This window comes from Somniosus microcephalus, chromosome 3, assembly GCF_052327205.1.
Source record: "Somniosus microcephalus isolate GS21.2 chromosome 3, FLI_Smic_1.0, whole genome shotgun sequence".
NCBI classification, from domain to species: domain Eukaryota; kingdom Metazoa; phylum Chordata; class Chondrichthyes; order Squaliformes; family Somniosidae; genus Somniosus; species Somniosus microcephalus.
In genome coordinates this window covers 40,755,850-40,769,293 of record NC_140989.1, presented here as the reverse complement: position 1 = coordinate 40,769,293, position 13,444 = coordinate 40,755,850, and the positions used below count along the sequence as shown (strand labels likewise).

Genomic DNA, 13,444 nt, shown 5'->3' with positions numbered 1-13,444 from the left:
CAATCCTCTATCCATGCTACTATAGTACTCCCCACCCCCAACCCCCTGAACCCTTACCTTTTACATGGCACCTTATCAAATGCCTTTTGGAAATCCAAATATACTACATCCACTGGTTTCCCTTTACCCTGCTAGTTACATCCTCAAAAAACTCTAATAAATTTGTCAAACACGATTTCCCATTCATAAATCCATGTTGACTCTGCCTAATCATGTTATGATTTTCTAAATGCCCTGATACCACTTCCTTGATTCCAGCATTTTCCCGATGACTGATGTCAGGCTAACTGGCCTGTAGTTCCCTGTTTTTTCTCTCCCTCCTTTTCTTGAATTACATTTGCTACCTTCCAATCCGCTGGGACCGTTCTAGAATCTAGGGAATTTTGGAAGATCCAAACCAATGCATCCACTATCTCTGCAACCACCTTTTTTAGAACCTTAGGATGTAGGCCGTCAGGTCCAGGGGATTTGTCGGCTTTTAGTCCCATTAGTTTCTCTAGTACTTTTTCTCTATTTATATTAATTACATTAAGTTCCTCACCCTCATTAGACTCTTGGTTTCCCCACCATTTTTGGTATGCTTTTTGTGTCTTCTACTGAGAAGACAGATACAAAATATTTATTTAACGTTTAACCTTTCTGCCATTTCCTTATTCCCCATAATAATTTATCCTGTCTCAGCCTCTAAGGGACCAACGTTTACTTTTGCTACTCTCTTCCTTTTTACATACTTGTAGAAGTTCTTCCAATCTGTTTTTATATTTCTTGCTAGTTTTCTCTCATTCTATTTTTTCCCTTTTATCAATTTTTTGGTCATCCTTTGCTAGTTTCTGAAACTCTCCCAATCCTCAGGCTTACTACATTTCTTCGCAACATTAAAAGCTTCTGCTTTCAATCTAATGCTGTCCTCAGCTTCTTTAGTTAGTGACGGATGGCTCACCTTTCCCGCAAAGTTTTTGTTTCTCAATGGAATGTATTTTTGTTGAGAATTATGAAATATTTCTTTAAATGCTAGCCACTGCTCATCTACCGCCATACCTTTTAATCTATTTTTCCAATCTACCTTCGCCAACTCGCCCCTCATACCTATGTAATTGGCTTTATTTAAGTTTAAGACTCCAGTTTCGGATTTAGGCAAGTCACTCTCAAACTTAATGTGAAATTCTATCATATTATGATCACTCTGCCCCAGAGGATCCTTTACTATGAGATTGCTAATTAACCCTGTCTCATTGCACAATACAAGATCTAAAATAGCCTGTTCCCTGGTTGGTTCCATGACGTATTGTTCTAGGAAACTGTCCCAAATGCATTCCATGAATTCGTCCTCCAGACTACCTTTGCCAATTTGATTTGTCAAGTTTATTTAAAGATTATAGTCCCCCACGATTATTGCATTACCTTTGTTGCAAGCTCCTACTATTTCTTGATTAATATTCTGTCCAACAGTATAGCTACTGTTAGGGGGCATATATACTACTCCCACCAGTGTTTTCTGCCCCTTGTTATTCCCTATCTCCACCCATACTGATTGTACGTCCTGATATTCCGAGCTGAGATCCTTTCTCTCTACTGTCCTTGCGCATCCTTTATTATCAGGGCTACCTCCCCTCCTTTTCCATTCTGCCTCCAGTTAGCTATCAACAGATTTTTGGACTCTAAGGGAATTGAGGGATATGGGGTCAGGCGGGAAAGTGGAGTTGAGGTCGAAGATCAGCCATGCAGGCTCGAAGGGCTGTATATTTCTATTTCTATGCTTCTATTTCTTATGTTCTTGTGTTCTAATGAGCAAGTGGGAGGGCCTGGACTGGGAGGTGGGCCAGGGTTGGAAGGTAGCCAGCGGGGAGGTCGGGAGTTGGGAGGGTTGTACTTAATGGAAAATAAAGTAAATAAATATTAATGAGCGGGCCTCCGCATATTCAGTGGCTGAGCCTAGGGAAGGAAAAAATTAACACTGGAGATTGAAATTGCATAAATATCGCAAAAATTAAATGTATTAAGTGACACAACTTGGAAATAATTATGTTCAACGTAAGCTGAAGGATTAAATACACTGAATGGAATTACTAAATAAATAATTAACAGCAGAGGCTGGAAATGCTTGTGAAAGATGGAAACCCCAGGAATGGATGAGCCTCAAGTACTTCAAAGGAGAAATTACAAGTGAAGTAATAAAAATTATATTAATATAGAAGTTTATGGTAAAACTTTAATCCTGGGTACTCTATGATTGGGCAGAGGGGTAGAGAAAATATTTGAGACTGATTACTGCTTATAAGTATTCACTCAAAATGAGCGCTGTTTTCCTTTACAAAACACAATCACTGGGCATCAGCATTTGGGATCACTGAACTAAACATTTTTTCCGGTTTTATTGCCAACAATAAAACTTTAGCATATTTGTAACAGGTCTAACTTCACTTTTAGAAAATGTTTAAATATAACTGATGCATATAAATAACTGCTTAGAGGAAGGATCAAAGGTGATTTAGTTATGATACAGTTTCATGATATTGAAATTAAGTTTTACGGCAGTGGGTGGGAACATAAAAGGAGGCTCTCACAGTGAGCAGCATAAAACACTGTTAATGTTGCCAAGAGGTGTGACTGTATTCATTGCTTTGTTTGCAGATGGGAAATCTCGTACAAGTCATTGGAAAAGTGCCTTCAACCCTGCAGCAGAAGCTAGTCTCCAATATACTAAGTTTTGCTTTAGTTCAGACCTTGGAGAAACAGTTTGAACTAGATTGTTTGCACGTTGCTTTGCAAGTGTACGGTATTCTGGAGAAAAAACTGAAGAAACTAGTTGCAAAAAGTTCAGATGTGGTAAGAATTTTTAACGTTTTTGAGGACTGTAACAACTTTTCAGAATTAAAGTCAAAGGATGGCAGTATTTTTACTTTATTTTTTAGAATTTTACAACCTAAGAAGCATTGGCCTAGAAATTGCGGTCGGAGGTGTACCTCAGGAGTACGCCTCCGACTCGCGGAATAATTACGAAAGTACCTGCTGACGCCCAGGCTGCTAAGACTTGCGGTCTCAGGCCTCGAGGCAGAGGGCAGCGTATTGGCCCACAGATCCCAGGGATGCAGGCGGTTCGGAAGTGTACCTGGAATCACGTGGGCTCGGTCCTGCAATGACAAAGGAGAATTCCATTTCAATCATTTACGAAGGGAGTCCCATAATGATATGCAGTGGAATCCCCAAATCTAATAATTATACAATGTACAGAGTTTCAATTTTATTCATAAGTTCCTTCATTGCACCAACCTCAATAAAAATTTAATCTTTAATCATTTTAAACATCATTAAGACTGCAACCCAGGCCAATATTTGCATAATCTCATTTAATAAAGTGTATGTGCATAATTTAGGATATAAAAATGTTTAAGTCTTCGATGGCCCCTTTATGCTGATGCAAGCCAGCCCTACGAAGGCTTGCATCAGCCCTAAGACTCACGTGGGCAATTGCTGGCCAGTCGCTGGGCAAATAGCCCAACCTTGCGCCAGCAATTGCTTTCTCGGACCTCCCGCGAATGGCCTGTCAACGCGTAGGTTGAGGGGCCGCAAGTTCCGGATTTCGCGCAAACGGAAATCCGCAACATGCGGGGCATTTCAAAGGAAATCCGATGGCGTATTCCGAGAGTATGCCGTCACAGACACCGCAATTTCAGGGCCATTATTTTTTCATTTTTTGTAGTTTTCTATCTTCCTCCTCTCCTGAAGACTTTCGCCAGGAATTTCCTCGGGGATTCTCCCGATCGGCCGCCATAACTTTTGCAGAAGGTCGGTGGGAACCCCATTCATGCAGTTTGACGTAATAAAACTCACTACGCACTTGGTTTGAGTATAAAGCAAGGCTTTAATCAACTTGTTTCAGAACATGGAGGTCTAGTTGTACTTCACTAGTTCCTTGTCTTACAAAATGTCCCTGGGCAAGCTGGGCCCACGCCCGAGTATTTATACTCCTTGGACAGCGCCACCAGCTGGCCATCCAGCGTTATTTCATGAGTAGTTTCTTTATGATGATGAGATTTATAACACAGTTTATCTGGGATTGCCACCAAAATTATGATTGGGAGAACCCCTGACAAAATTCCCACTCTAGTACAGTGCACATACACCTTCTGTTATTCACCCAAGTTCCCATTCTTCATGAGAATTATGAAATGTTTCTTTATTTCTGGGACATCCAGGTTTTTATGGCTCAGTTGCATGCCTTTCCATTCTGACCTATTGCAAGAATTTTAAAAGGTACTTTTATAATTCTACCTTTCCGTCTTCAAATTATTCCTTTATTTTCTCTCGTGCATGCAGTAAAGGTGCGATTAATCTGACTTAAGTGTCTTGCATTACTGTCTTTAGCAGGTGTCCATACTTTGGAAGTTAACCTCTTTTTTTCTTTGCACCTTTTATATATAAAAAAAAAAAAAACGCCTTTTCCAGTCCCTGTCCGGTAGATTGTTTGCTGTGTTATTTTGCTTCCTAATTTCCTTGGTTTCCAGGATCTGGCAGCTAGGTCTTGATATCCAAATAGTTTGGACATCCATTCATTGAAGGGAACGAATGTCTCAAACTAAGTAATTTAAGTGCTATGTTTTTAATAGGTTTTTTTTCATTAATGAGTTCTTTTTGAGACTTGTCCTGCCCGTTGTGTCATGAATCATCTCCAACCAAATGAACAGGCACCCTAGTCCTGTGCCTCCACTGGAAGAGCTTTGAAACCGACAGAGGTGGATGAGATTCGCCCACGGTAACTTCCTCATAACATCAGAGCTCAGTAACTCAACAAATGGGGAATCCTAAGTGTATCCCGTTTATGACACAATGTTTTCCCCTCCAGCATCTCTCAAAATGTCTTTTTAAGTTTTAATATATCCACATTTACAGAGTTGTTCTGTATACTCCTGTATTCATCTCGTTCAGTTGTTAAATATTGTAGTGGGCACACCCATTACACCTTTTATTAAGTAAATATATTTACACGTACACTTCATCACAGATTTCAACTAAATTAATCAAATAGATTTTCAGACTAAAAGTTAATTGCCTTCCAGTCTCACTAGCAAATTTGAGCTGACCCATTCAGTATCAGTTAACGCTACTTTGTTCTCTATTTACTCTACAACATAGACAGTGGCTTGGCATCTACTCTGAGCCATCCTAAGTGTCAAACACTTGTGAACGTAAACCACACCCTGGCCTAGAAATTCAGTTTGGGCCCGCCAGCTGGCGTGCGCCCAAAAGTTAGCGCTGCGCGCGGTGCCAGTTGCGCCCGTGAGATATTCAGTTTCTGCGCCCCAAGTCGGAACCGGGCGCTGTTCCAGGGTGTGCCCGCCTGCGCTTGGGGCGCTGAAACTGAATATCAGCGCTCTAGGTGCCGCTGCGCCACCCGATCCGATGCGGTGCGGCAGGCTACGGTACTGCAGGCCTCCTCCTTCTCTTAAGGTGGAGGAGGCTGCAACGGGGAGATCGCCGCTGGATTGTGCCGGCAAATGAGCCCGGCACCGCGGAGAAGTGCCGGGCTCGCGGAAAGCAGCCGACAATGCCGCGGGGGTGGTGGTGGAGGAGGCCGGGGAAGGAGGTGCGGGCAGGCGGCCGCCGAAAAAGCGGTCGGCCGCACCTCCACCTTTGTGCGCCCCACTAAGGCTGCAGGAAGGCCATGGTCTCCGGATGTTAGTAGCGGCCGCCACAGAGGAGGCGGCGGCTACTGAAGATGGGGGTCGGGGCGGTAGCGGGGCGGAACCGGGGCACTGCGCACACTGATGACGTCATCGGTGCTGGCGCAGCGCTACCGGCTACCGCCGCCATTACCGCGGCACTCAATATCAGCGCTACCACCCCTACTGGCGCAAAAGCCCTCTTTGGACGAAAACTGGGCGCAAAGCCAACTGAATTTCCAGCCCCTTGTGTTTATTTCTGTTGTAACAATATAATACAAATTTTTTATGATAAATGAGGAGGAGAATCTGTTGTGCCATCAAATCCTGCTCGTGTAAATGGAGCTCTAGAGTCAGATGAGGACAATATTGAACAGGACTTGTGCTCCTCATTCAATGGAAGATAGACCAAGAACTGAGCACACTGTTTTTAAAATTGAGAGATCAATGTTCTTTCTTCCCTCATCTGAATCCATGGAATTCCAAAGGAAAAATTGAAGATTTGAAAACCCCACCCTCCCCTTAGCCCCAAAACACACACCACATAAAAAATATTCCCACACTTATGAAAAATTAGTTTGCGGAATGTTTCAGTATGAATCTAATCACTCTCCCCATTCAACATTGCAGACAGTTTCTCAAAAGTGGCATCTTGGTTCTGTTGAAGGGAACGTGGTACCAGCAGAGCTGCTTACTGACTATGTGGCGAATATGCGGATTGGCAATGCTGGAAGTACAGAAACTGAATTTATCCTCATTTTGTTACTCAAGAACTTTATTGTTGCTTTCAAACCTCCTGAATCGCTGTTGAAAGGTGAGGTATTTGAAACGGCATATTGTCTGTTGACAATTTGAGCATGACTAGTGCGACCCATGTATATTCACACTTTGGAACAGGGATGATTTGCTGCAATTAATTAATTTTTTAAAAAAGCAAGAGAATAAAAGGCATCAAATGGAAGTAATTAACCAAAATTGAGTACTGAGTATTTGTTTGCTTGGAGATGAAATGGGGACAATTCTTTTTTTCTTCAGTCAATTGTTCTTGAGCATGGCTGACGTTTAAAAATTGTTAACTCCATCCGGCAAAATGTACTGCGACTAACTTTTTTTAAAGGGCTGTTTATGCAAGCATTTTGTTTGTAAATGCAAGAAAGGTGCGTATGCCCTCCACTTAAGAGAATTGCACATGTTCACTGGTTATCAGTCTGTGTTGACATTAGCTTATAAGGCCATTTGCCATGAAATACTTTGACTATGACTTGTTTGAGCATATAGTGAGCAAAATCCATAGAAAATGCATTAGCAGATGTATAAATTGCAAATTTATAGAGGTCTGTATCTGGAGTGCTGTGTGCATTTCCACACAGCAAGATCCCAGAAGCAGTATTGAGACCTGTCATTTGTCAGCACAAGCCTGGACATTGTCCAGGTCTTGTTATAGGCTGGCATGGGCTGCTTTGTTACGAGAGAAGTCACAAATGGAGCTGAACATTATACAGGAAACTCTCTTTTAACCGGCACCTAAATAACCGGAAATCTCTGTTAACCGGCAAAATTCAGGAGTAGGTTCAGGTAAGTTTTACTTCATATTAGTGGCAGTTCCTGGATCTGTGGCTGTATAACTGGGGTTCGTGCACTTGTTGCTAAGCAACAGGGACGCTTGGTCTGTGGCCGGAGTTCCTGCACATGTTGCTAAGCAACAGGGAAGCCTGGATTTGTTGCTGTGTACGGAGCTCTCGTACCTTTTAAACTATACCTCTCTGTAATCCAGACTTTTTGATAAACCGGCACCACGCCGGTCCCGTTGGTGCCGGATAATAGAGAGTTTCCTGTAGAATGGTCCGTGAACAACCAACTGCTTACCTTATGATAGAAGGAAAGTCATTGTTGAAGTACTTGAAGATGGTTAGGCCAAGGACTCGGCCTGTAATTATTATTGGCTCCTGATAACCTCTACCACCTTCCTCTGCGTCATGTATGACTCGAGCCACTGGAGGGTTTTCCCATTGGCATCACTTTTGCTCGGGCTCCTTGGTGCCAAACTCAGTCCAGTGTTGCTTTGATGTCGAGCTAGTTACTCTCACCTCACCTCACCTCGTGGTCATTTTTCTGGTGCTGCACCACAAATTGGCTGATTCAATTGAATTACATTTCACAACTTCTGATCAGTACATTGCCATGACCACTCGGCTACCAGACCCAACTTGTGTTTTATTATTACAACCTTTCAGATCAGATTTGGTGGAACCCTGAAAGTTTGGATGGACAAAGCTGTGATTATCTTCGCCTTCTCATTGATTTGTTTGACCTTCTTATTTGCGGCGCTAGTGAAGGAAGCCTTATAACGAACTTTAGGGAACTCGTGTGGCTTCTGATTAATGTGAGTAGATATTTAATCTGTGGTATCAATTTAACTACTGGGTTGGGCATGGAGAAGGGGAACACTACAAGAGAACACACTAACTGGTTTGCAAATGCAGTTATTAATGCAGTGTTTTCTACGGGATTGATCTGATGACATTATTGTAGTTCCAGTTCGAACATCTAGATAAAGCATTTTGGGATGCCTCTCATAATAAAAGTTTTTACAGCTGCTTACTTCCGGTTTCCTTTTTCTACAATTTCTCACGTTCTAACTCCACTAACTACATGCTCTCATTTTTATTTAACTAATCACAAAAATTGGAGTTAAGAGCCAGTTCATGTGGGAACTTTGGATTCTGTATTTGTCTGAATTGAACGTTCAGTTTGATTGGTGTGCGCTAACTGCCTTGCACTAAGTGGAGTTACGTACTCTGTATTTACTTGTGTGTATTTACATTGCATTCTCAATGATCCCGATGGAAGAACAACTTAAGATCTTGAATAAATTGCCATTTGCATCGGGGGACAAAAAGTAGATTTTAAATCTCCCACGTGATAAATTTGTGTTTATTTTTCATGTATTTTTATTATGAATAATAAAACGCACAAATTTACTGACCGCCTGAAATCCTGAAAAGGGAAAGAGCTTTGGTCACGTGCCAGCAAGTTAAAAGATAACTTTGTTTTTTCCATCCAAATGCAGGGTGACTAATTGGATTCCAATGCATGTAACCACTTCCTGAATAAGGACACTGCTTGTGTTTGAGGTTTTATTGGGAGATCATAAAACTCATCATCAGTTGCAAAAAAAAAAGCTAATTTAAAGTAAATTTATATATTGTACTGATGAAATATGGTTTTGTAACTCTATCCTTTTCTTTTGCTAATTGATGAATATTGATATTTCAGACCCACCTGCACGATCGCAGTCACCTCTTCAAGTTCTTGTCGCTTCTGTGGAGCTACAATTACAACGTTAACGACCAGTTAAACCGTGCAGTAAGTACCGTACTGCAGACTCGAGCCCTTTACTTCGGTCACGCACTACTCGCAACACAGTTTGCAGAAAAGGATCATCCAGTTGCATCTCCACCGGTGTCAGGTGTGGTCTATCTAACATGTGTTTACTCCACTAAATTGGTTAAGTATACTCTATAATTTTAAAACTATGATGCCGCTTTATTACTAAATTGTGATTTGCTTTCAGTGGCGGTCTCCTTAGTCATCTGTTTGGGCAACCCTGTGAGAAAGGTGCGGCGTGGAGCTATTGCCTGTCTGCGGAGGTTAACGGAAATGCAAGGGTCTGTCTTTCATGTGGTTATTGATAAGCTTGTCCATTTGGCAGAAGAGATTATTGCAGATCCCACACATTTAAGTCAGGTAAGAAAGGGGACAAGGGCTATTCTATTTTTCTGTTGGTAATTTTGTGCAAATTTTTATTTGAAATTTCATTTGGATACAGTAGTTTTCATAATGTCACTGCTTCCTCAGTTAGTTTTCATTTTATCCTTCCTAAGATGTGGTGCTCAGAACTGAACACAGTACTCCAGCTGTGGTCTAACTAGGGCTTAACTTCTATCCCCTATCTATTATGATGTAATTTTTATGCTTCCATCTACACTGCTTACAATGCCGCCTATCTTTGTGTCATCGGCAAACTTGGGTATGTGGCTCTCTATCCCATCATTTAAGTCGTTAATAAATACAGTGAATAGTTGAGGCCCCAACACAGATCCCTGTGGGACACCACTAGTCACATCCTACCAATTGGAGTACCTGCCCATTATCCAGTCGTATACTGTACATGATTTTCCTCCTTTAATGGTTGTAAAATTAAGCACAACAATATGAGATGTTCCTAAGAGTTCTAATACCTCCCCTCATCTGGTAGACTCAGCCACATGGCTGCTGAACTCAATACCAGATATGCTTTTGCCACTTCCCTTTACCTTCTTTTGCAATTCTTACTCTGTGCCTCAAGAAAATATACCCGAAAGGGCCATTTTTCTGATTTTTCTGCTTGTGGCAGGGAGCACCGATTGGAAATTCAGTCATGTACTGTGTACAATTTTCCGCCTTTAATGGTTATAGAATTAAGCGCGAGTCAGCAGAGAGTGCTGTGAGTTTGGCAGGGGTGACTCATTTGGCTGTAAACAAACAAACAGTATAAAAAGACCAGGCTAGTGCGAGCAAGAACTGAGTGCGAGTCAGCAGAGAGTGCTGTGAGTTTGGGTAAGTGTGTGAGATAGGGTAAGTGGGGTGTTAGGTGCTCTTTTCAAACTTTAACTCTGTGGGTTGTAGTTAATAAGGCCTTTCTGGTGCAGAGTGACTGTTGGTAAACCATTTAACTGGTGTAATTAGAGGGATTGATTTAAATTAAATCCAATTAATTAAAGGGGATACTAGCATCTATAATCGGGCAGAGGGTGTCCATAACTAACAATAAAAAATTTAATTAATTACATAGAATGGAGCAGGTGATGTGTTATTGTTCCGAGATGTGGGAGCCGGTGAACCCCATTGAGGCTTACGGTGATTACGTCTGTGACAGGTGTCTGCTGCTACAGGAACTCCAGCTCCGTGTTGATGAGCTGGAGTCTGAGCTTCAGACACTGCGACACATCAGGGAGGGGGAGAAGTACCTGGACTCTGTGTATCAGGAGGTGGTCACACCTATGAAGTTAATTAATTCAGATGTAGCCCATGGTCAGGGACAGGACGGTGTGACTACGAGTGAGGCAGGTACGGGGATCCAGGAGGTAGAGCTGGAGGAGCCGCAGCCCTTGCTCTTGTCCAGCAGGTTCGAGGTTCTTACTCCCTGTGGGGACAGGAGCAGGGACTGCAGGGAGGATGAGCAACCTGGCCACAGCACCGTGGAACGGGGGGCCATTCAAGCGGGGGGAGTAACTAGACATGTTGTAGTGGTAGGGGATAGTATTATTAGGGGGATAGATAGAGTTCTCTGCAGCCGAGAGCGAGAGTCCCGAAGGCTGTGTTGCCTACCCGGTGCCAGGGTTAAGGACATCTCCTCTGGGCTGGAAAGAAACTTGCAGTGGGAGGGGGTGGATCCAGTTGTCGTGGTCAATGTTGGTACAAACGACGTAGATAGGACGAGGAAGCCGGTTCTGTTAAAGGAGTATGAGCAGCTCGGGGTCAAATTAAAAAAACAGAACCTCAAGGGTATTACCTGAGCCGCGAGCGAATTTGGCTAGGACAAATAAAATTAGAGAGTTAAATGCGTGGCTCAAAGACTGGTGTGGGAGAAATGGGTTTTGCTTCCTGGGACACTGGCACCAGTACTGGGGCAGGAGGGAGCTGTTCTGTTGGGACGGGCTTCACTTGGGCAGTGCTGGGACTAGAGTCCTGGCGGATCATATAACTAGGGCTGTAGAGAGGGCTTTAAACTAACTAGTGGGGGGGAGGTTCCTAGAGAGCAAATAATAAAAATGACAACAGAGAAGGTCATAGACTTAGGTAGCAGTGGGGAAATTAAAAACCAGAGCGTGTCAGGAAGGGGCAGAAGGTATGGAGTAAAAGGTAAAGTAATAAAAAGGGCAAAAGCAGGAACTAAGTGTCACAAAACATATTTGAAAGTTCTCTATCTGAATGCACGTAGCATTCGTAACAAAATAGACGAGTTAATGGCACAAATAACTACATATGGGTATGATCTTGTGGCCATTACAGAAACATGGCTGCAGGGTGACAATGCCTGGGAATTAAACATACCAGGTTATTTAACAATCAGGAAGGACAGGCAGGAAGGAAGGGGAGGTGGGGTGGCTATGTTAATAAAGGAAGGAATCACTGTAATACAGAGAAATGATATTGGGTCAAAAGATCAGGATAATGAAACAGTTTGGGTGGAGGTAAGGAATAATAAGGGGAAAAAAACACTCGTGGGCGTAGTCTATAGGCCTCCGAACAGTTGCAACTCTGTTGGACGGAGTATCAATCAGGAAATAGTTGAGGCTTGTAATAAGGGAACATCTATAATTATGGGGGATTTTAACTATCATATTAATTGGACAAATCAAATTGGGCAGGGCTGCCTTGAGGATGAGTTCATTGAGTGTATTAGGGATGGGTTTCTTGAGCAGTATGTAACTGAACCGACCAGGGGGCAAGCAACCTTAGATCTGGTCCTGTGTAACGAGACGGGATTAATTAAAAATGTCCTAGTAAAGGATCCCCTTGGAATGAGTGACCATAACATGGTTGAATTCCATATTCAATTAGAGGGTGAGAAGGTTGGATCTCAAACAAGCGTGCTAAGCTTGAATAAAGGAGACTATGAAGGTATGAGAGCGGAATTGAGTAGAGTGGATTGGGAAAATAGATTAAGGGTAAGACGATACATGATCAGTGGTGTACATTTAAGGAGTTATTTTACAACTTCCAAAAAAATATATTCCACTGAGAAGAAAAGGGTGTATAAGAAAAGACAGCCATCCGTGGCTAAGTAAAGAAATTAAGGATAGTATTCGACTAAAAACAAGGGCATATAAGGTAGCCAAATCTAGTGGGAGGATAGAGGATTGGGAAAACTTTAAAAGACAGCAAAAAATAACAAAAAGATTGATTAAGAAAGGGAAGATAGATTATGAAAGTAAATTAGCAAAAAATATAAAAACAGATAGTAAGAGTTTTTATAGTTATATAAAAAGAAAAAGGGTGGCTAAAGTAAATGTTGGTCCCTTAGAGGATGAGACCGGGAAATTAATGGTGGGAAATATGGAGATGGCAAAAACACTGAATGAATATTTTGTATCAGTCTTTACAGTAGAAGACACTAAGAATATCCCCACACTGGACAAACAGGGGGCTATAGGGGGGGAGGAGCTAAACACGATCAAAATCACGAAGGAAGTGGTACTCGGTAAAATAATGGGACTCAAGGCGGATAAATCACCTGTACCTGATGGCTTACATCCTAGGGTCTTGAGGGAAGTGGCGGTAGGGATTGTGGATGCATTGGTAATAATTTTCCAAAACTCCCTGGACTCAGCAAAGGTCCCGGCAGACTGGAAAACTGCTAATGTAACACCCTTATTTAAAAAGGGCAGTAGACAGAAGGCTGGAAACTATAGACCGGTTAGCCTAACATCTGTGGTAGGTAAAATTTTGGAGTCCATTATTGAGGAGACAGTAACAGGACATTTGGATAATCATCATTTAATAGGACAAAGTCAGCATGGTTTTATGAAGGGGAAGTCATCTTTGACAAATTTGCTGGAGTTCTTTGAGGAAGTAACATATAGGGTAGATAAAGGGGAACCAGTGGACGTAGTGTATTTAGACTTCCAAAAGGCATTTGACAAGATGCCACACAAAAGGTTATTGCTTAAGATAAAAAATCACGGGATTGGGGGTAATATTCTGGCATGGATAGAGGATTGGCTATCTAACAGAAGGCA

At 42.2% G+C, this 13,444-nt stretch overlaps 1 protein-coding gene across 4 annotated transcripts in view; it reads left to right on the top strand.

Annotated features, from left to right (window-relative positions):
* heatr1 (HEAT repeat containing 1) overlaps window positions 1–13,444 on the top strand; it is a 120,279-nt gene that overhangs the window by 51,371 nt on the left and 55,464 nt on the right. For all 4 annotated transcript variants that reach the window (XM_085980239.1, XM_085980243.1, XM_085980231.1 and 1 more), the window contains exons 17-21: window positions 2,632–2,826; window positions 6,291–6,474; window positions 7,895–8,043; window positions 8,937–9,129; window positions 9,235–9,407. In XM_085980239.1, coding sequence (XP_085836365.1) covers window positions 2,632–2,826; window positions 6,291–6,474; window positions 7,895–8,043; window positions 8,937–9,129; window positions 9,235–9,407 — 894 coding nt within the window. The remainder of the gene's footprint in view (window positions 1–2,631; window positions 2,827–6,290; window positions 6,475–7,894; window positions 8,044–8,936; window positions 9,130–9,234; window positions 9,408–13,444) is intronic.